General features: G+C 40.2%; 1 protein-coding gene across 3 annotated transcripts in view; it reads right to left on the reverse strand.

Annotated features, from left to right (window-relative positions):
- The window catches only part of LOC124720054, a 190,167-nt gene that overhangs the window by 18,288 nt on the left and 151,597 nt on the right, over positions 1 to 20,282 (reverse strand). For all 3 annotated transcript variants that reach the window (XM_047245319.1, XM_047245318.1, XM_047245317.1), the window contains 2 exons: positions 14,982 to 15,041; positions 7,075 to 7,167 (listed from right to left, as the gene is read on the reverse strand). In XM_047245319.1, the coding sequence (XP_047101275.1) occupies positions 7,075 to 7,167; positions 14,982 to 15,041 (153 nt within the window). The remainder of the gene's footprint in view (positions 1 to 7,074; positions 7,168 to 14,981; positions 15,042 to 20,282) is intronic.

Consider the following 20,282-nt stretch of genomic DNA (forward strand, 5'->3'; position numbering starts at 1 on the left):
GTTTCCGGAATCCATGTTGATTCGTACATAGTAGATTCTGGGTTTCCCAAAACGAAATGATACTCGAGCAAAAAACATGTTCTAAAATTCTACAACAGATCGACCTCAGAGATATAGGTCTATAGTTTTGCGCATCTGCTCGACGACCCATCTTGAAGACTGGGACTACCTGTGCTCTTTTCCAATCATTTGGAACCCTCCGTTCCTCTAGAGACTTGCGGTACATGGCTGTTAGAAGGGGGGCAAGTTCTTTCGTGTACTCTGTGTAGAATCGAATTGGTATCCCGTCAGGTCCAGTGGACTTTCCTCTGTTGAGTGATTCCAGTTGCTTTTCTATTCCTTGGACACTTATTTCGATGTCAGCCATTTTTTCGTTTGTGCGAGGATTTAGAGAAGGAACTGCAGTGCGGTCTTCCTCTGTGAAACAGCTTTGGAAAAAGGTGTTTAGTATTTCAGCTTTACACGTGTCATCCTCTGTTTCAATGCCATCATCATCCCGGAGTGTCTGGATATGCTTTTTCGAGCCACTTACTGATTTAACGTAAGACCAGAACTTCCTAGGATTTTCTGTCAAGTCGGTACATAGAATTTTACTTTCGAATTCACTGAACGCTTCACACATAGCCCTCCTTACGCTAACTTTCACATCGTTTAGCTTCTGTTTGTCTGAGAGGTTTTGGCTGCGTTAAACTTGGAGTGAAGCTCTCTTTGCTTTCGCAGTAGTTTCCTAACTTTGTTGTTGTACCACGCTGGGTTTTTTCCGTCCCTCACAGTTTTACTTGGCACATACCTGTCTAAAACGCATTTTACAATTGCCTTGAACTTTTTCCATAAACACTCAACATTGTCAGTGTCGGAACAGAAATTTTCGTTTTGATCTGTTAGGGAGTCTGAAATCTGCCTTCTATTACTCTTGCTAAACAGATAAACCTTCCTCCCTTTTTTATATTCCTATTAACTTCCATATTCAGGGATGTTGCAACGGCCTTATGATCACTGATACCCTGTTCCGCACTCAAAGAGTCGAAAAGTTCGGGTCTGTTTGTTATCAGTAGGCCCAAGATGTTATCTCCACGAGTCGGTTCTCTGTTTAATTGCTCGAGGTAATTTTCGGACAGTGCACTCAGTATAATGTCACTCGATGCTCTGTCCCTACCACCCATCCTCAACATCTGAGTGTCCCAGTCTATATCTGGTAAACTGAAATCTCCACCTAAGACTATAACATGCTGAGAAAATTTATGTGAAATGTATTCCAAATTTTCTCTCAGTTGTTCTGCCACTAACGCTGCTGAGTTGGGAGGTCGGTAAAAGGAGCCAATTATTAACCTAGCTCGGTTGTTGAGTGTAACCTCCACCCATAATAATTCACAGGAACTATCCACTTCTACTTCACTACAGGATAAACTACTGCTAACAGCGACGAACACTTCACCACCGGTTGCATGCAATCTATCCTTTCTAAACACCCTCTGTACCTTTGTAAAAATTTCGGCAGAATTTATCTCTGGCTTAAGCCAGCTTTCTGTACCTATAACGATTTCAGCTTTGGTGCTTTCTATCAGCGCTTGAAGTTCTGGTACTTTACCAACGCAGCTTCAACAGTTGACAACTACAATACCGATTGCTGCTTGGTCCCCGCATGTCCTGACTTTGCCCCGCACCCGTTGAGGCTGTTGAACTTTCTGTACTTGCGCAAGGCCATCTAACCTAAAAAACCACCCAGCCCACGCCACACAACCCCTGCAACCCGTGTAGCCGCTTGTTGCATGTAGTGGACTCCTGACCTATCCAGCGGAACCCGAAACCCCACCACCCTATGGCGCAAGTCGAGGAATCTGCACCCCACACGGTCGCAGAACCGTACTTTCCATAGATGTTCGTACTTTCCATAGATGTTCACAACAGCAGCATGTGAACAGCCAACTAAGCTGTACCATACATGAGATACACATTCCCAGGCACTGGGCCATAACAATCTACCCACTGTCGAAGTCAGTTATGCAAGTAGATCTCCCCATTTGGGAGTTGTATCAGCACTACATGATTTTCCTTTACTTACGCTCAGCTTATATACTTTTTTTACCACATCATGTGCCCACAACACGACCAGGCACCATTCAGTCAAGCAGTGTGTAGTGGCCATAATGTTTTGGTTCACCAACGTGAGTCCGCATTGGTATGTGCACTCACAGGTAAGAATATTAATGGTGGCTCCAGCTTGTGGAGTCTGTAAAGAAGAAACCATTTTCAAGGACACTGATTCAGGTTCTGATGCAAACAATTATAGCAATATGTTATGGTTATTACCAAGAAATGCAGAACTACTACACGTCAGAATATGATGTTCATCAACACTAGTCTCCTGGATCTTCTTTTCCTCCATAAAAGTTGCATAGTCTCAATTGCCAAATGTTCACAGTGTTCATGTCAAATGTTGATGCTGAACATGCAGTTAAATCTCCACATGATAGCTGGTGTAGTCCGAGCAGATTGCATGCCTTTTGAAAGCTGTGTGATATTCTCGTTAGTGTTAATGTTTGGAACAATGCATTAGGTTTGGATGTATGACTTTAAGGTAAAGTTAATAAACTGTCCTCATGTTCAGGTAATGACAAAGCAAATGAAAGTTAATATAAACCTTGCAGTCTTCCCAAACTCATAATTTGTTCTTTTCATAATTTTCTTCACATTTGTCACTTCTACCCATTGTAGTGGGACGCAAAATTGAAGCGTCACCCAACCACCAGTGTCAGCCGAGTTTGCAGGTGAATATAAGTTTAATTTAGTGTTTTGTTTATGTATTTTGTAATATTTGTAATGTTTGTGAATTATCTACAGTTTTGTATTTATTTTTATGTTTCATGTACAGAGAGAGTGGCGCAACGAATGGAGACAGCATCTTCACTGCCGGGGCCAGAGAGAAAATTGTTGGTCACTATATGTCGCGGGTCGACAGCCAAAGAGCAACAGAAGATCCTGAAACCGAATTGTTGCGTCGTGCTTCTAAAAACTGAAAAAATAAGAATTTGTAATGTTTCTACAACAACAACGTCATAGAAAGTTTAATCATGTTGTAAATGTTCAGTCCTATCTTGTCAAGGCTCATGTTCACGTCTATATGTAGTATATATGAAGATAATAAACTAGTGTATACTACAAAAGTTTAAATACGTGTTCTGGAATTTATTTATGAAGAATTATATCAAGGAAGGAGTATTACTGATTTATTTGACAAGATTATTAATTTTTGACAATGTTCATCGCGAGTTTGAGTCTTAAAAGTTTATTCAATGAGGTTTTAATATACCAGATAACTTGCATTAATATAATTTCTGAGAAGAAACAAACGACATCTAAATTGAAAAAATTTTGGGGAAACCAATTGGACTGAGTGACTTAATTCTGTGCATACAACTCAAATGATGATGTGTTAATTACAGTTTCGTTCAAGAACCATTCAGAGACAACTTTAAAAAGAATTTAAATAATTTTGAAGTGTTTTGTAACTGACGTAGGTGATCAAGTCTGCACATGGTCATATGTCAAAAGAAAATCATTTCTACAAAACTTACACTACACCATTACCAGCCTCCTTTAAGTCCTTCAAGGCTGCAATAATTAAATAACTTCAAAAAACAACATCATTGCTAGAATGGAGGGTGGAAGTTAGATCTGCTTTGATAATTCTCTATGCAGTCCAACATCACAAGTTTTGATGGGAAATATCTGTTTTCACAAACTGGACTCACATTCGAGAGGATGACTGTTCAATCCCATGTCCAGCCATCCTGATTTAGGTTTTTGCCTGATTCCCCTAAGTGGCTCCAGGCAAATGCTGGGATGGTTCCTTTGAAAGGGCACGGCCGACTTCCTTCCCCCTCCTTCCCTAATCCAATGAGACCGATGACTGCGCTGTTTGGTCTCTTCCCACAACCCCCCCCTCCCCCCCCCCCATCTGACTATCCACAAAAAGCATCCCATTTTTCTGTAGTTTAACAAACTGCATAGTTCCTGCTACTCATGACAGGGCTTTATGTAAAACACTGACACCTCCTAAAGTGATCCTTCCTCTCTTCACAATGTGAAACACATTCTAAGGAAGAGTGACGAGTCTTGCTACTATCAGGCAGTCTGGATTTGGCAGAGGTTCACAATGGGTTAGCTGAAGCACTCTTCTTTTACTGAGTGCTCTTAGCTTTATGGACTGAGGATCAGCTTGTATTAAAGACCTGTTATGCCAATAGTGAACTGGCTCTGCCCTGCTTACGTAAGCAAGTTTCACACAACTGCGATGGACAAGGTGCCACAGAGGTTGCCCACAGGTTCATTTCAACAGCCACCCAGCCCATCACCATGCTGAAGTAAGTAGGGCAGAGCCAGTTTGGTATTGCCCTAGCAGGTCTTTAATACAAGCTGATCCTCAGTCCATAAAGCTAAGAGCACTCATTAAAAGAAGAGTGCTTCAGATAACCCACTGTGAACAGACTGCCTGATAGTAGCAAGACAGAAGTCTGAACCGTTTCAGATCTTAAAAGCAAATCTCCACTCCTGAGAAACACGATGTTCCACAGCTCTGTATGGTTGCCACTAAGGCAATGCCAAAGCTTACATTTAGGCCCATCTCACACAGAGTAAGATTTGCTGTATGTTTACTTGCTGGCTCACACAGTGGCTCCTTATCAGGCTCCATCATCTGCTAGGTGGCCACCATACATTATCTGTGCACTTGTCCATTATAGCTCAGGAACTATTTTCCTTGTAAACTTCCCTGAATGCTATTTGTGCTGACCAATCAGAAACCCTGTTTGGCATCTAACATCATAGACTACAAGGTGTGAACTCTCAAAGAAACCAGTCAACACTCGAGAGGAGATGGAAAGTCATGCACCTATCAGATGATCTACAATCTCTCTCAAACTATTTTAGAGACACTAATACGTAAAAAACTGATTCTTGCATATCTCGTAACTTCGTTCATTAGCTTCTTGATGAACTGCTTATCTTTTCATTAAATAGTCATCGATGTGTGAGTCGTTCAGATTAAGCAAACTCCTGCAAGAAATTTGGAAAGTTTTCAATGGAAATAAGGGTCACTATGAATTTACATTTGGTGTATGATAGGCCACATATTGTTGCGCATGAAATGTAGCTAACATATTGAATTAGCCTCTAGACTTTGAAAGATATCACTATCACTAATCCTGAAAAAAGTGCTCTATTGTGATCGTGTGCACCAGTAAAAAAGCCAGATTGAAATGTTCATGACATCCCTCATCACTCATACATGGTTACAGATGTCTAAACAAGATTTTGGCAAATGATATAGCATGTAAAGAGGACAGTATTTTGCCATATGATTAATATTTCTATCAAAACATTCAAGCAGATTTTTTCAAAGAACTAATGTAATTTTTAAGTGTCATCGATAGTTGGTTAAACACGAATTGCTGTTGCAACAATATAAATGAAGAAATTATATGTTTGGTTTTATATTGAGAATGCTTTTTTCATAAGGTATTGACCTTTCTTGTCCTTAGTTGTTAATTTAATACTACACTGTTTCAAGTTACTGGTAAAGTTTCAACTGCATATGAATATTAGTGAGACAAATGTTTGTCAAGTCTGCTGTGTTTTGGCAAAAGAAGCAGATTTTGACATACCAACAAGAAAAGTTATGTTTTACTCAAAACTAAGCAATAGTAACATTTCTCTGGATAAAAAAAAGAGTGAGAAGCCTGGGGTAAATAAATAGCTACTTCTGTTAAAATTCTGACATAATACCCCAATGTATTTTCAATAGTGACTGATTAGTACTGAATCTGATTTAAAGATATTATTTCTGTGTCTCAGTTATTTGAGAAATATGAAAACAATTAATATATTATCACTTTTAGTTCCAATCCCTGTAAATATTCTCAAGATTGGTGATAGTTGTTCCAGCATAATGGAAAGCACCGGCATGAAGATGAAGAATGCAAGAGCAGACAAGGCTGTGAGATGACATCAGACAATAGCCCGCTGACTAGGACCACACCACGACATGAGCACCCTCTATATGAAGAGAGTACAAGTGCCGTTCCTGCCAGCCTCAGGGGGAGTAGAAGACTGACACTAGTAGAAACCACACCTTAGGAGAGAGCATCTATGATAGCCATTATCAGTGATCCACAAACTGTGTGACAAACTTGCATGAACATTGTATATAGCAAAGGAATACTGACTGTTTGCACGTTGCCCATCGCTTGTGACATGCTCTTGTACCAAACTTAAGTACTGTCAATCTACTTTAGTGTAATAAGACCCATTAATGTGACTTGCTTGAATTGTTGTATAGCTATCTGAGAAAGCACAATCCTTTAGGCACTCTAAGTGTCAAGTGGGCTGGACCCCACAATAGTGATATCCTTTGATGTTTAAAGACTAATTGAATGTCAGCCACACTTCACACTTCATATGCAACATGCACCAAAAGCAAATTCATTGTGACCACTATTTGCATTTAAAAACTTCCAAATTTCTTCCAGTAGTTTATTTAATCTTTAAGTATCGAATAACTATGATTATTTAAAGAAATGACAGGAAGTTCATCATGAAGCTGACAAATGAAGCTATGAGATCTATGAGAACGAAATTTCTTTCAGCAAATAATTTCTTTACAATTGTCTGAGAAAGACTGCAGATTGGCCCATTTGTTCACCTTGCCATTCATCCAGTCAGTGAGCCTGCTCATGTCTCTGCTAAATCTTACACCATGTGAAAGCCTGGACATGCGAGTTAGCTGTGTGCAATCCTTGCAAGTGAACAGTAAATCACACCACCTAGCAAATTTACAGAAAACCTTATCCCATGTAAGATGGGCTTTATGGAAGACTAACGATTCTCACCAGTACACTGCACTGCTTGGAAATGCCAAGTTGTCAGAACCTTATCCTGCTGAGAGTGTGTGATTTACCTAGCATGCTTTCCACTTTAAACTATATTGGAGGCATGTGGAGCTTATCACATACGGAGATACAGTAAAAATAAACCTCCAACTTCTACAAGAATCTTGATACATATGTGAAAACTTACTTTAGTGTCAGTTATATTAACTCCTAAATCTAGTTCTGGATCCTCTTTGACGCAGCCACTGAACACTGAGACTACTACTGGACCTTCGAGAACCTGGAAAATGGAAAGTAGTGTTAATTGTAGCTATAAACAAATAGTGTTAGAGGCTGAATTTAAAGTAAGCGTGGGCAGGAGATACTTCTCATAGAGAAAAATTCAAAGCATGATTTAGGCATTATTATGGGAAAATTCTGTATCTTCATTGGTGAGCAGCCTATTTCTTCATCCAAAATGTTTCCGAACATTTACACTATGCTCACATAGAACAAGAAAGCTTGTGGAGACAAGAAGTCTAGAGTGTTTAATTATCTCATTACATAAATTTTCCAGATTTGAATCATCCATGTGTAATAAATGCAACAAATCCTATCACATTTTGGAAACATGTTACAGAATGTGAAAAAAATGATGCAAGGTCATGTGACAGTCTAAAACAATCTGATGCCACATTAGAACAAAGATTACTGAAGCTAATGAGCCACATTGGTTACACCTTGTGTGACAACTTATAAAAACTATGCAAATATGCCATTTCAGGCCTCAGTTACATTAAAAAATTATTTTGGTACACCCTGAAAATATGAAATTTTAGAAATGGATACCATGGTTGAATGTGCTACCATAACCTTACGTGCAATGGTGTAGAGCAGGAATATAAATTATCCACAGATATTTTAATCAATAAATGTCTGTATGCTTGTCTGTTGGACATGAAAAATATTTGAAATTACCTGAAAGGTGTGATTGCAAACAAGTTATAAACACAAATGTTTATCTTTTTTGTGATGTTTGTAGACATAAGATATTTATGTGGCAGCTTATTGCTGTCAAAACCTGATGTTTGTTCAATAGTTGAAAGTAGGTTGAAGCAGAATATTAGCTTAAAGAAAAGACAGGTCGGGATCAAACCAGAATACAAAAAGAAGAATTCTGCTTATAGGCAGCAGTCATGGGAGGGGTGTGGGCCAGCAGCTTCAGTACAAATTAGGTGCAGGGTACCAGGTCACAAGTTTTGTGAAACCAAGTGCTAGCCTTGGCCAGGAGATAGAAAACTTAGGTCAGCTATGCAGGGACCTTGAGAAGGAAGATCAGATAATTATAGTTGAGGGAGCAGGAAACAGCCTGGCTATGAATCCAAGATACAGTATTAGGAGTGACCTGGATAAAATAGGAGCACAAACTGAGTACACAAATGTCGGGTTTGTGGAGGTCTTTCAGCACCATCATCAGCCCTGGGTAAACACTGCTGTAAGGCATGTTAACACTGAGCTGAACAGGATGCTCCAGACACCAGCAAAATCTCACATAAGTGTTGTTCCAGTAAATGCTATTGGTAGGTGTGGATACACTACACATGGCCCGCACCTGAATAGGATGGGGAAACGTAAGTTAGCTTCTCTATTAGCAGAAACTGCAAGGGGGTCCACAGTCACACAAGGGGTGATCCCTGTGGTTAATGGGTCCAGGCAGAAAGGTTTTTTAGGTTGATGCCAAAATCCAGATAGATGACAATCAAGATAAACAGAATAAAAGAAACTGCACGTACAGTTAATAGGGGTAAAGCTGAGGGCAGTATCAACATACTTCATCAAAATATGAGGGGAATAAAAAATAAAGTAGATGAGCTATTAGTGTGTTTAGATGATCTCCAAAATAGAATGAGATTGATATACTCTGTCTGTCTGAACACCATGCAACTGTGGGCATGGACAGTGTCAGTGTAAGTGGGTATAATTTAGCATCTTACACAAGTAGATCTAGGATGTATAACGGAGGAGTTGCCATTTTCATAAAACAAAGGTATACATGCAAAACTGTAGAAGTAAGCAAATTTTGTATTGATTAGCACTTTGAGGTTTGTGCATGTGAACTTCAACTAGATAATGTAGTATTGATATTAGCAACAGTGTATAGGTCCCCATTAGGAGACTGGGAGCTGTTCATAAAAAAGTTTGACTCCCTATTATGCTGTCTGTCAGACAAAAAGAAGAAGTTATTAATCTGTGGTGATTTCAATGTAAATTTCCTAAGTAATTCTGATAGGAAAAGTTAACTAGAAGTGTTATTAACAACATATAACTTAGAATCAGTGATCAATTCCCCTACATGTATAGCTCAGGACAGCAGCACAGTAATAGATAATGAATTTATACAGAAAGAGGATGTAAAACAAACACGTACTTTGCCTGTGGTAAATGGATTGTCAGACTATGATGCACAACTGATTAACTTACAAAACCTAACACGGTGTATAGTTCAGAAACCATTAAGTAAAAGTTTCAGGTCGCTCAACCCGGTATCTATACAGCACTTCAGAGAAAGCTTAAGAAATGTTAATTGGGGACATTTATATAATGAGCCAAATGCTACTGATAAGTGCAACATACCTCTTGATAAATTTATATCCCTCTTTTAACATTGTTTCCCAAAGAAAATTACTAATTGTAACACCACACACTTTTCAAAGAAACTTTGGTTTAGTACAGGTATTAAAGTGTCTTCAGAATGAAAAAGAAACCCGTATGAGACAACAAGAACTTGTAAAGATCCAGAAGTAGTTTCACACTGTAAAAATTATTATAACATTATAAAAGTTGTAAGAAAATCAAGAAATATGTATGTTAGAGAAGAAATTAACAACTCTGGCAAAAAATAAAATCAATATGGAATGTTGTTAGAAGGGAGACAGGAAAAGTAATCACTAGGGTAGGTTGTATTATTGTTAAAGAGAACGAGAGCATCCTAACCAACAGTACACAAGTAGCTAATATATTTAACAACCATTTCTTAAGTGTATGAGAAAAAATTGGCGAGAACAGTTCAAAAGAAAAAGCTAGGCAGTACACAGAAGAGTCTGTTTTGAAAAAATTTAGTCAGATTAAGTTTCACCTAACAACATCTTCTGAAATAAGTAAAATTACACTACTGGCCATTAAAATTTCTACACCACAAAGATGACATGCTACAGATATGAAATTTAACCAACAGGAGAAAGGTGCTGTGATATGAAAATGATTAGCTTTTCAGAGCATTCACACAAGGTTGGCGTCGGTAGTGACACCTACAACATGCTGACATGAGGAAAGTATCCAACCGATTTCTCATACACAAACAGTAGTTGACCGGCGTTGCCTGGTGAAACATCGTGATGCCTCGTATAAGGAGGAGAAATGCGTATCATCACGTTTCCAACTTTGATAAAGGTCGGATTGTAGCCTATCGTGATTGCGGTTTATGGTATCGCGACATTGCTGCTCGCATTGGTTGAGATTCAATGACTGTTAGCAGAATATGGAATCGGTGGGTTCAGGAGGGTAATACGGAATGCCATGCTGGATCCCAACGGCCTCGTATCACTAGCAGTCAAGATGACAGGCATCTTATCTGCATGGCTGTAACGGATCGTGCAGCCACGTCTCGATCCCTGAGACAACAGATGGGGGCGTTTGCAAGACAACAACCACCTGCATGAACAGTCTGATGATGTTTGCAGCAGCATGGACTATCAGCTCAGAGACCATGCCTGCGGTTACCCTTGATGCTGCATCACAGATAGGAGGGCCTGTGATGATTTACTCAATGACGAACCTGGGTGCACAAATGGCAAAACCTCATTTTTTTGAATGAATCCAGGTTCTGTTTACAGCATCATGATGGTTGCATCCATGATTGGCAACACTGCGGTGAACACAACTTTGGAAGCTTGTATTCGTCATTATTCATCATCGCCATATTGGGGTATCGCCCGGCGTGATGGTACGGGGTGCCACTGGTTACACATCTCGGTCACTTCTTGTTCACATTGAACAGTGAACGTTACATTTCAGATGTGTTACGACCCGTGGCTCTACCCTTCATTCGATCCCTGCGAAATCCTACATTTCAGCAGGATAATGCATGACCGCATGTTGCAGGTCCTGTATGGGTCTTTCTGGATACAGAAAATGTTTGACTGCTGCCCTGGCCAGCACATTCTCCAGATCTCTCACCAACTGAAAACGTCTGGTCAATGGTGACCGAGCAACTGGCTCATCACAATACGTCAGTCACTACTCTTGATGAACTGCGGAATCGTGTTGAAGCTGCATGGGCAGCTGTACCTGTACCCCATCCAAGCTCTGTTTGACTCAATGCCCAGGCGTATCAAGGCCGTTATTACAGCCAGAGGTGGCTGTTCTGGGTACTGATTTCTCAGGATCTATGCATTCAAACTGCATGAAAATGTAATCACATGTGAGTTCTAGTATAATATATGTGTCCAATGAGTACCCGTTTATCATCTGCATTTCTTCTTGGTGTAGCAATTTTAATGGCCACTGGTCTATTAAATCTCTGAAAAATACATGTTCTGTTGGAGTAGATGACATCTCTAATAAGATATTAAATCAATGTGGAGCAATTACAGCTGATTTTCTGAGTCACATATGTAATGCATCACTAACTATAGGTATTTTCCCAGACAGGTTAAAATATGTAATTGTCAAGCCTCTCTACAAAAAGGGGGACACCACAGATGTCAATAATTATCAGCCAGTGTCCTTGCTTACAGCATTCTCAAAAATCTTTGAGAAAGCAATGTACTCCAGAGTGGTTAACCATCTCAACAGTAATGGGATACTTAGTAAACCACAGTTCGGATTTCAAAAATGCTGTTCCACTGAGACAGCAATATACAATTTCACTGTCCACGTAACAGAGTCTTTAAAGAGTAAAATGTCACCAATAGGATTTTTTTGTGACTTGTGAAAAGCATCTGATTGTGTGAACCATGACATTATGTTACAGAAATAACAATTCTATGGTATAAATGGAATAACATATAAGTGGTTTAAGTCATACCTACAGAACAGGAAGTAAAAAGTTTCCTTTTATGGGTCAAGTGATTTAAATCAATTTGCCACTTCATCTGACTGGGGTGAAATTACATTAGGTGTTCCATAGGGTTCAATCATGGGTCCCCTTCTGTTCTTGATATATGCGAATGACCTCCCTTCCTATCTGAAACAGGAAGCTGAACTGACACTGTTTGCTGATGATACAAGCATAATTATTAATCCAGTAAAAGGAAGTCAAATTAAAATTAATAGAAATAAGGTCTTTGGAAAAGTCATTAATTGGTGTTCTGCAAATGGGCTTGCTCTAAACTTTGAAAAAACACAGTACATCCAAATTTCTACTGCAAAAAGTACAATTCCTTCAATAAATATAAAACATCAACAGAAGTCAGTAGACAGTAGACAGGGTTTGGGTGTACATATGGATGAGAATCTTAATTGGAAAATTCATATTTTAGATCTCCTAAAGCGACCAGGTTCAGCAACTTTTGCGATTAGAATAATTGCCAGTTAGTAAGCTAACATACTTTGCATATTTTCACTCTCTGTCATACGGAATAATATTTTGGGGTAACTCAACATTTAGAGAAAAAGTATTCACTGCTCAAAAGAAAGTGGTTAGAATAATGTGTGGGGTTCATAGTCACACATCTTATAGGCATCTTTTTAAAAGATTGGGAAATCTTACAACAGCCTCACAATACATCTGCTCATTAATGAAATTTGTTCTCAACAACATGGACTAGTTTAAAAACAACAGTGACATTCATGATTATACTACCAGAAAAAAGAAACACTTACACTATCCTTTGCTCAACCTATCTTTGGCACAGAAAGGGATCAAATATGCTGCTATAAAAATTTTCAACAAATTACCAGATGAAATAAGGTGTCTGACAGACAGCAGTAATAGCTTCAAAAATCAATTGAAATCATATCTCCTTGACAACTCCTTCTATACCATAGATGAATTCTTGAATAGGAATAAATAAATCTATTAATATAGTATATGCATTTTGTGCCTTTAAGGGAAAGGGGTAAATAATAGAAATGTTAAAATTTTGTTTCATATGTGCATTTCTTGTGCACTTGACACATTCCTCATCATAACGGCTAGCTTTCACAGCTACACGTTTCATATATCAGTAAATCAAAACATAAAAAAATAATCAGATAGTGTTTTGAATGAAGGTCACTTAATTGGAATGTCTTCTGCATCATATTTCCCATAGATATTTTCACACACATGAAGAATTACTTAGTATCTCAACAATGGCATGATGTGTAATTGGTATGAACTTTTCAAGCACTTCAGTGATGGAAGGTTATTTCTATGCGCAACTTACTGAATATACATACTTAACTGTTTTTATTCCTTCACCCTGTCAAGATTAATAACCTAGCAACAGAAAGGCAATAGAACTCACCCACTGCCTTCGTGCAAAATACAAATGTCAACATCAAAACAGTAATTTCACTGAAGTGATATACAGCAACATCTCTAGACAAAGAAATTCAATAATTTTGGCATCTTAAATGAACTAAATGTTTGTTTACCTGATGGTATTATTTTATTTATTACCATTTTATTTATTACCATTTTATTTATTACCATTTTATTTATTTTATTTTTTATTTATATTTTTTTATTTACATTTTATTTATTACCATTTTATTTATGGTATAATTTTATTTACAAAGCATACAAATACACTGACGTTCAAATCCACAGTAACTACAAGATGCAAGCAGTATCATCCACATCCACCCGGCACCATTACTATGTACATGAAGGATGGCGTCATTATGGTTCCTGTTTGGCGAATTTTGTGTGTGTGTGTGTGTGTGTAGTGAGAGGGGGGGTGTAGAGAGGGGGTGTGTGTGTAGTGAGAGGGGGGGTGTAGAGAGGGGGTGTGTGTGTAGTGAGAGGGGGGGTGTAGAGAGGGGGTGTGTGTGTAGTGAGAGGGGGGGGTGTAGAGAGGGGGGGGGGTGTAGTGAGGGGGGGGTGTAGAGAGGGGGGTGTAGAGAGGGGGGGTGTAGTGAGGGGGGGGGGCTGTAGTGAGGGGGGGGGGGTGTAGTGAGGGGCGAGGTGTAGGGAGGCGGGGTGTTGGGGAGGGGGGGGGGGTGTTGGGGAGGGGGGGGGGTGTTGGGGAGGGGGGGGGGGGTGTTGAGGGGGGTGTTGGGGGGGGGGGTGTTGGGGAGGGGGGTGTTGGGAGGGGGGTGTTGGGAGGGGGGTGTTGGGAGGGGGGTGTTGGGAGGGGGGTGTTGGGAGGGGGGTGTTGGGAGGGGGGTGTTGGGAGGGGGGTGTTGGGAGGGGGGTGTTGGGAGGGGGGTGTTGGGAGGGGGGTGTTGGGAGGGGGGTGTTGGGAGGGGGGTGTTGGGAGGGGGGTGTTGGGAGGGGGGTGTTGGGAGGGGGGTGTTGGGAGGGGGGTGTTGGGAGGGGGGTGTTGGGAGGGGGGTGTTGGGAGGGGGGTGTTGGGAGGGGGGTGTTGGGAGGGGGGTGTTGGGAGGGGGGTGTTGGGAGGGGGGTGTTGGGAGGGGGGTGTTGGGAGGGGGGTGTTGGGAGGGGGGTGTTGGGAGGGGGGTGTTGGGAGGGGGGTGTTGGGAGGGGGGTGTTGGGAGGGGGGTGTTGGGAGGGGGGTGCTGGGAGGGGGGTGCTGGGAGGGGGGTGCTGGGAGGGGGGTGTTGGGAGGGGGTGTGCAATTATATGAAAAAGGAACAGTAATTTGAAAGTTAGTAATATCTCTGTTGATATTACATTTTTTTGTGTGTTATGCACCCATCATCAGACGTAACTCCCTATCAGGATTTCTGTTTAGTACTGATATCCCATAATACTCAATACTGTAACATCAATGGTCAGATTATTCCCAAGAAATTACTGTGTCTATTTCACAAGTGGAAATAACTTTTAAGCAGAGAAATCTACTCACCTACTGAGATCCATGTAGGTAGCTCAGTACTAAATAACAGCCAACTACATTATTTAACAGAGTGAAAAATTGGAGAACTTAATCTGCAGCAGCTACATACCTCTTTCTTAATGCTCTGTGGATTACAGATGTGAAGTGGATCATCAGCAACTGCCTCAATCTGTAACAAGGCAATGAGAAAATGGAACCAAAATAATTTACATCATTGGGATTCACAGAGGTATGTGTGTGTGGTGTGTTTTCCATTTCATACAAAGTAATACTGTGCTCCTTGTATAGTTGTGCAGGTTCCCTCAGCTGTAATTTCATACTTGGAAAGAAAAGCTATGTACGCACAGATCAAATTTTCTGAATGAGTTTAACATGCTAGTCTTTAGAATACCACAGTAAACAGCTAATTTTACAGCTTCTGCACTTCATGTAATACAGGACAATGCATTTATGAATGATACTGAGCACTCCATTATTGGTTGTAGTGCTGTTGTCAGTTTTTATACTGAAGGACCAAAGAAACTGGTATAGGCAAGTTATTTAAATACAGAGAGCTCTAAACAGGCAGAGTATGGCACTGCCAGCGCCAATGCCTATATAAGACTACAAGTGTCTGGCACGGTTGTTAGATTGGTTACTGCTGGTACAATGGCAGATGATCAGGATTTAATTGAGTTTGAACGTGATGTTACAGTCAGCACACGAGTGATGGGACACAGCATCTCTGAGGTATCGATGAAGTGGGGATTTTCCTGTGTGACCATTTCATGAGTGTGTTGTGAATATCAGGAATCCTGTACAACATCAGATCTCTGACATCGCCCCGGCTGGAAAAAGATCCTGCAAGAACGGGACTGACGATGACTGAAGAAAATTGTTCAACATGACTGAACTGCAACCCTTCTGCAAATTGCTGTAAATTTCAATACTGGGCCGTCAACAAGTGTCAGCATGTGAACCATTCAACAAAACATCATTTAGATGGGCTTTCGGAGCTGAAGGCCCACTTATGTACCCTTAATGACTGCACAATACAAAGCTTTATGACTCACCTGGGCCCATAAACGCCATCATTAGACTACTGATGACTGGAAAACATTGCCTGCTCAGATGAGTCTCGTTTCAAACTGTATTGAGTGGATGGATGTGTATGGATATGGAGATAATGTCATGAATCCATGGACCCTGCAAGTCTGCAGGGCACTGTTCAAGCTGGTGGAGGCTCTGTAATGGTGACGGGTGTATGCAGTTGGAGTGATATGGGACCCGATACATCTAGATATGACTCCAACAGATGACACGTGTATGCATCCTGTCTGATCACCTGCATCCATTCTTGTCCATTGCACATTCCAAAGGATTTGGGCAATTCCAGCAGGACAATGCAACACCCCACATGGCCAGAATTGCTACAGAGTGGCTCCAGGAACACTCTTCTGAGTTTAAACAATTCTGGTGGGCATCAAACTCCCCAGACATGAACATTAATGAGCATATCTGGGATGCCTTGCAACATACAGTTAAGAAGAGATCTCCACGCCCTCTTACGCTTACAGATTTATGGACAGCCCTGCAGGATTCGTAGTGTCCATTCCATTCAGAACTACTTCAGACATTACTCAAGTCTATGCCACATCGTGTTGCGGCATTTCTGCATGCTTGCAGGGGTCCTACACGATATTAGGCACAAGTACCAGTTACTTTGGCTCTTCAGTGTATACCACAAGATGAAATAACATTTACATAGAGAACTCTACTCATCCAATGAGATCCAGAAGGAGCCACTGGCTCCAAAAGCTTGTGAAAGTTAAATATTTTTTTGTGTGTGTGTTCCCCTGCCCCTGCTTGGTGAGTAAATTTTTTTATTTGTCCATTTACCTTAAACAGAAAGAAACTATAACCAAGTAAGAGTATTATTTTTTATTGTCATTTATATCACAATATGACATAAGAAAAATGTTTATGCATCACCGACTGATACTATTGATATATCAACTCACTTATTAAACACATTCAAAGTACGCAAAATAGTAGACACTGAAAAATTCTTCAGGAATACTTGCAAAGTTCCAAGCACTTTTTGATAGAAAAAATTAAAAATAGAAGGAAAAAAAAATTCTTTAGTTTCAATACATGCAGGTTCTTCCTCAAGGATGAAGAGCGAAAGTTTGAAAATGAAGGGCATGTCACTCAGATCCATGGCTGAGAAAGGCAAATCTGAAGGTACAGAAAAATGAAAGAGGAGGTATCAGAGGGTAGGATGTCAAGGACAGTACACTGGTAAGCACTGTGCCAATTTACATGATAACTGAAGGATAAACAAGGGAAGCAAAGCTGAATTAAAGAGAAAAACGCTAACCTGTATGAATAGTACAATTAAAAATTGAGAGAGCTGTTGAAAAGGAGAGTGGGAGAAACCAAAAACAGACATAGGGGGAAATATGAAGATAAAAACATAAAAAGTGGCAAGGGATACAATGAAATTACATTCATAGAAAGAAGGGGAAGACATTTATTACTAGTCTAGATAATTGTCCCAGTGTTTGGAGTCCTTCCAGAAAATAAAATAAAAGAATCAAGAACACTATGCAACGATTGTAACAAGTTGGTACAGTCCTTATGAAAGTGTAACAGAAATTCCCAAGGGACTTAAATAGGAATGCTTGCAAGAAAGAAAACATAGCTCTCGGGACACACTACTACATAAATTTACAGAACCTGTACTCAATGCTCAATGTAGAAACTGCAATCAGTATGGTGCCACCATTGTACATGTTGCTCAGGGATTAAGAGAACATGATAAGAGATATTAGGAGACATACAGAGGCATGCAAACTGTAATTTTCCCTTGCTGAATACTCAAGCTGAAAGAAAATCAATAATATTAGATAGATGTGCCCCCCATTACGTGCTGTACAGTGGTTTGCAGAGTATATATGTACATGTACAACAGAGATAAAGTCAATGAGGATGGTGGTGGACTGATGACCTCAGAAGTTAAGTCCCATAGTGCTTAGAGCCATTTGAACCATTTGAGGATGGTGGTATGCGGGAATATGTTGGAGAAGATATACTTGATCTATTTGATCCATGCTACATGACTACCTGTGTGAGGAGTGGTCATTTATCTGTTTTGTTTTAGGCATGAAGAAGAGACATGCTGCACAATATTTTTTGGCATCTCAAATTGTTATCAGTATTTCCAAATCAGGGAGCATGAAACATTACCCATTATGATGAAATGATATCTGTTAACTGTGGATTAGTTTCAGCAAGACTGCTCACCCTCCAATGACTCGTACATTGAGGAGCCACAGCAGTAAGAGGAGTGTCCACTTACAAGCTTTAATGCTGCCTGCTGGTGTTTCAGGCAAGTAATACTGTAAAGACAATATAGAGGTAAAGCAGAGACGAATAAGTAATCATTCTACCAATGACACAGCTGACAAATGGGAAAATCCACTCCCATGAAAGACTCTGTCAACGGGCAGGTTGTTATAGCACAGTATGTGGGAACAATTATCTAGGAAATTGCAAAGTTGGCATCTGCTTGCCATGGTTCATTACAAAATTTGGAGGCCAGAGGCTGGCTGGCGGCTTGCTTTGTAAAACAGGATAGGCAGCTATCTGTTGCAGATCTGATGGTAGTACAATGCCATCGTAGACACAAGTGTTTTGCAGCACAGTGTTCACTGCACACTGTAAAGCATGAGGCTTCCCATCAGATGACACCTGTGTGTGCCCATTTTTACCCAACATCACCTTCAATTAAGACTGCAGTGGACACACATTCACCATGACTGGACCATGCAATAATGGAAACTTACTACCTCATCAGGTAAATCCCGTTCCTTGTTACACCCCATCAATGGTGATCTCCATACACACTGTCATACAGGTGACAAGCAGATCAAAACGTGCATCACATCATGAATGTGTATCCGTGGGAGCAGTATTACGCTAAGGGGGACATACACTGGTCTTCCATGTGGTCTGAGGTAGTAAATTCATTATGGCAGCTTTGAACTATGTTTACATTATTGTGGACTGCCTGCATCCCTGTATGCTTGATGGCATCCCTGACAGGAATGCCACCTTCCAGCAGGATAACTGACTGTCACAAACAGAATTGTGTAACAGAAATCGTAGTAGCATGACAGAGGATTCTCAATGTTTCAGCCACAAAATTTACGTAATCTGAACCAAATGAAACACACCAGGGAAGCTATGGGTGCTAGCTCCATGCCCAAAAAATGGACAATCTGTAATTTATAGGAACCTTGTGATCTGTGCATAGACATCTGGTGCCACATACCTCAGATAACTAACAAGGACTTGTTGGATCGATCTGACACACAATCTCTGCTGTACTGCCTTCTAAAGGTGGACCAACATGCAAACCAGGTACTCATAATGCTTTGCCCCATCAGTGGATGTCCTGCTTTTACACAGACTGCAGTTGGGCCCACTCATTGTAATGCAAAGCAGAAATTTTAAATGCAATAATGAATGTACATGCCAAGAAGACAAAGCTTACAAAATGTGGATATTATGAAACTGCTCTCCCCCATGTCACTGTCCCATTGTGGGAGTATTACACACACCATATTTGGGAGAAACCAACAGTGAGTAGTGCTAGTTCTGCATGTAGCTCAAATAATTGAACAAAAAACTACTATTACAATATAAATCAGCCTTCCTGAGATTTAATACTGCTACTAACAGCACAATATCAAAAGAACCCTGGAAATTAGAGGTACCAAAAGAGTTTTATCAAGATCATCTAACATCAATACCTTAATGTATTTGTATACAATTATGCTGACTGTTAATCTAGATGGTAAATTTGCTGGAAAATTATATATTATGCTGTGAGAAGCTGAAGGTGCTCTGCCCCTACAAATCTATCTCGTGTCCATGATCTTGCAATGCCAGTAGGGAATATTTACATCACAGCCAGCAAGAGGGGGGAAACGTGTGTAAGAGATTTACAACAATGGTATGAGCACTGTTATTGGCCAATAGTTGGTCAAAATAACTTGCTTTTGCCTGATTCCAGGTCAGCGTATAAACACTACTCCTTTAGAGCAAACTAGCCCTCCTGAAAAATGTGTGACATTGCAATTCACACCACCTAGAAACACAGGACACATTCAGCCTCTGAAAGTTTTGTTTTTTCTGTGCCTATAAAACATGTTATAACACTATCTGCAGCTATGTCTTAAAGGACAGCCTGTTTCACAATAAGCTCCATGACAGACTCTTTTGTATCTGGTTGTATGTCATCACATTCCATCAGTCCTCATCACCTCATTACACCAATATGATTCTATATGAATTCTTTAAGAGGGGATACCTAGCTGAATCTCCTGCACAGTTTGGAATTCCCAAGGAGTTCACCTTCGATCTC

Source organism: Schistocerca piceifrons, chromosome 11, assembly GCF_021461385.2.
Source record: "Schistocerca piceifrons isolate TAMUIC-IGC-003096 chromosome 11, iqSchPice1.1, whole genome shotgun sequence".
Lineage (NCBI taxonomy): Eukaryota > Metazoa > Arthropoda > Insecta > Orthoptera > Acrididae > Schistocerca > Schistocerca piceifrons.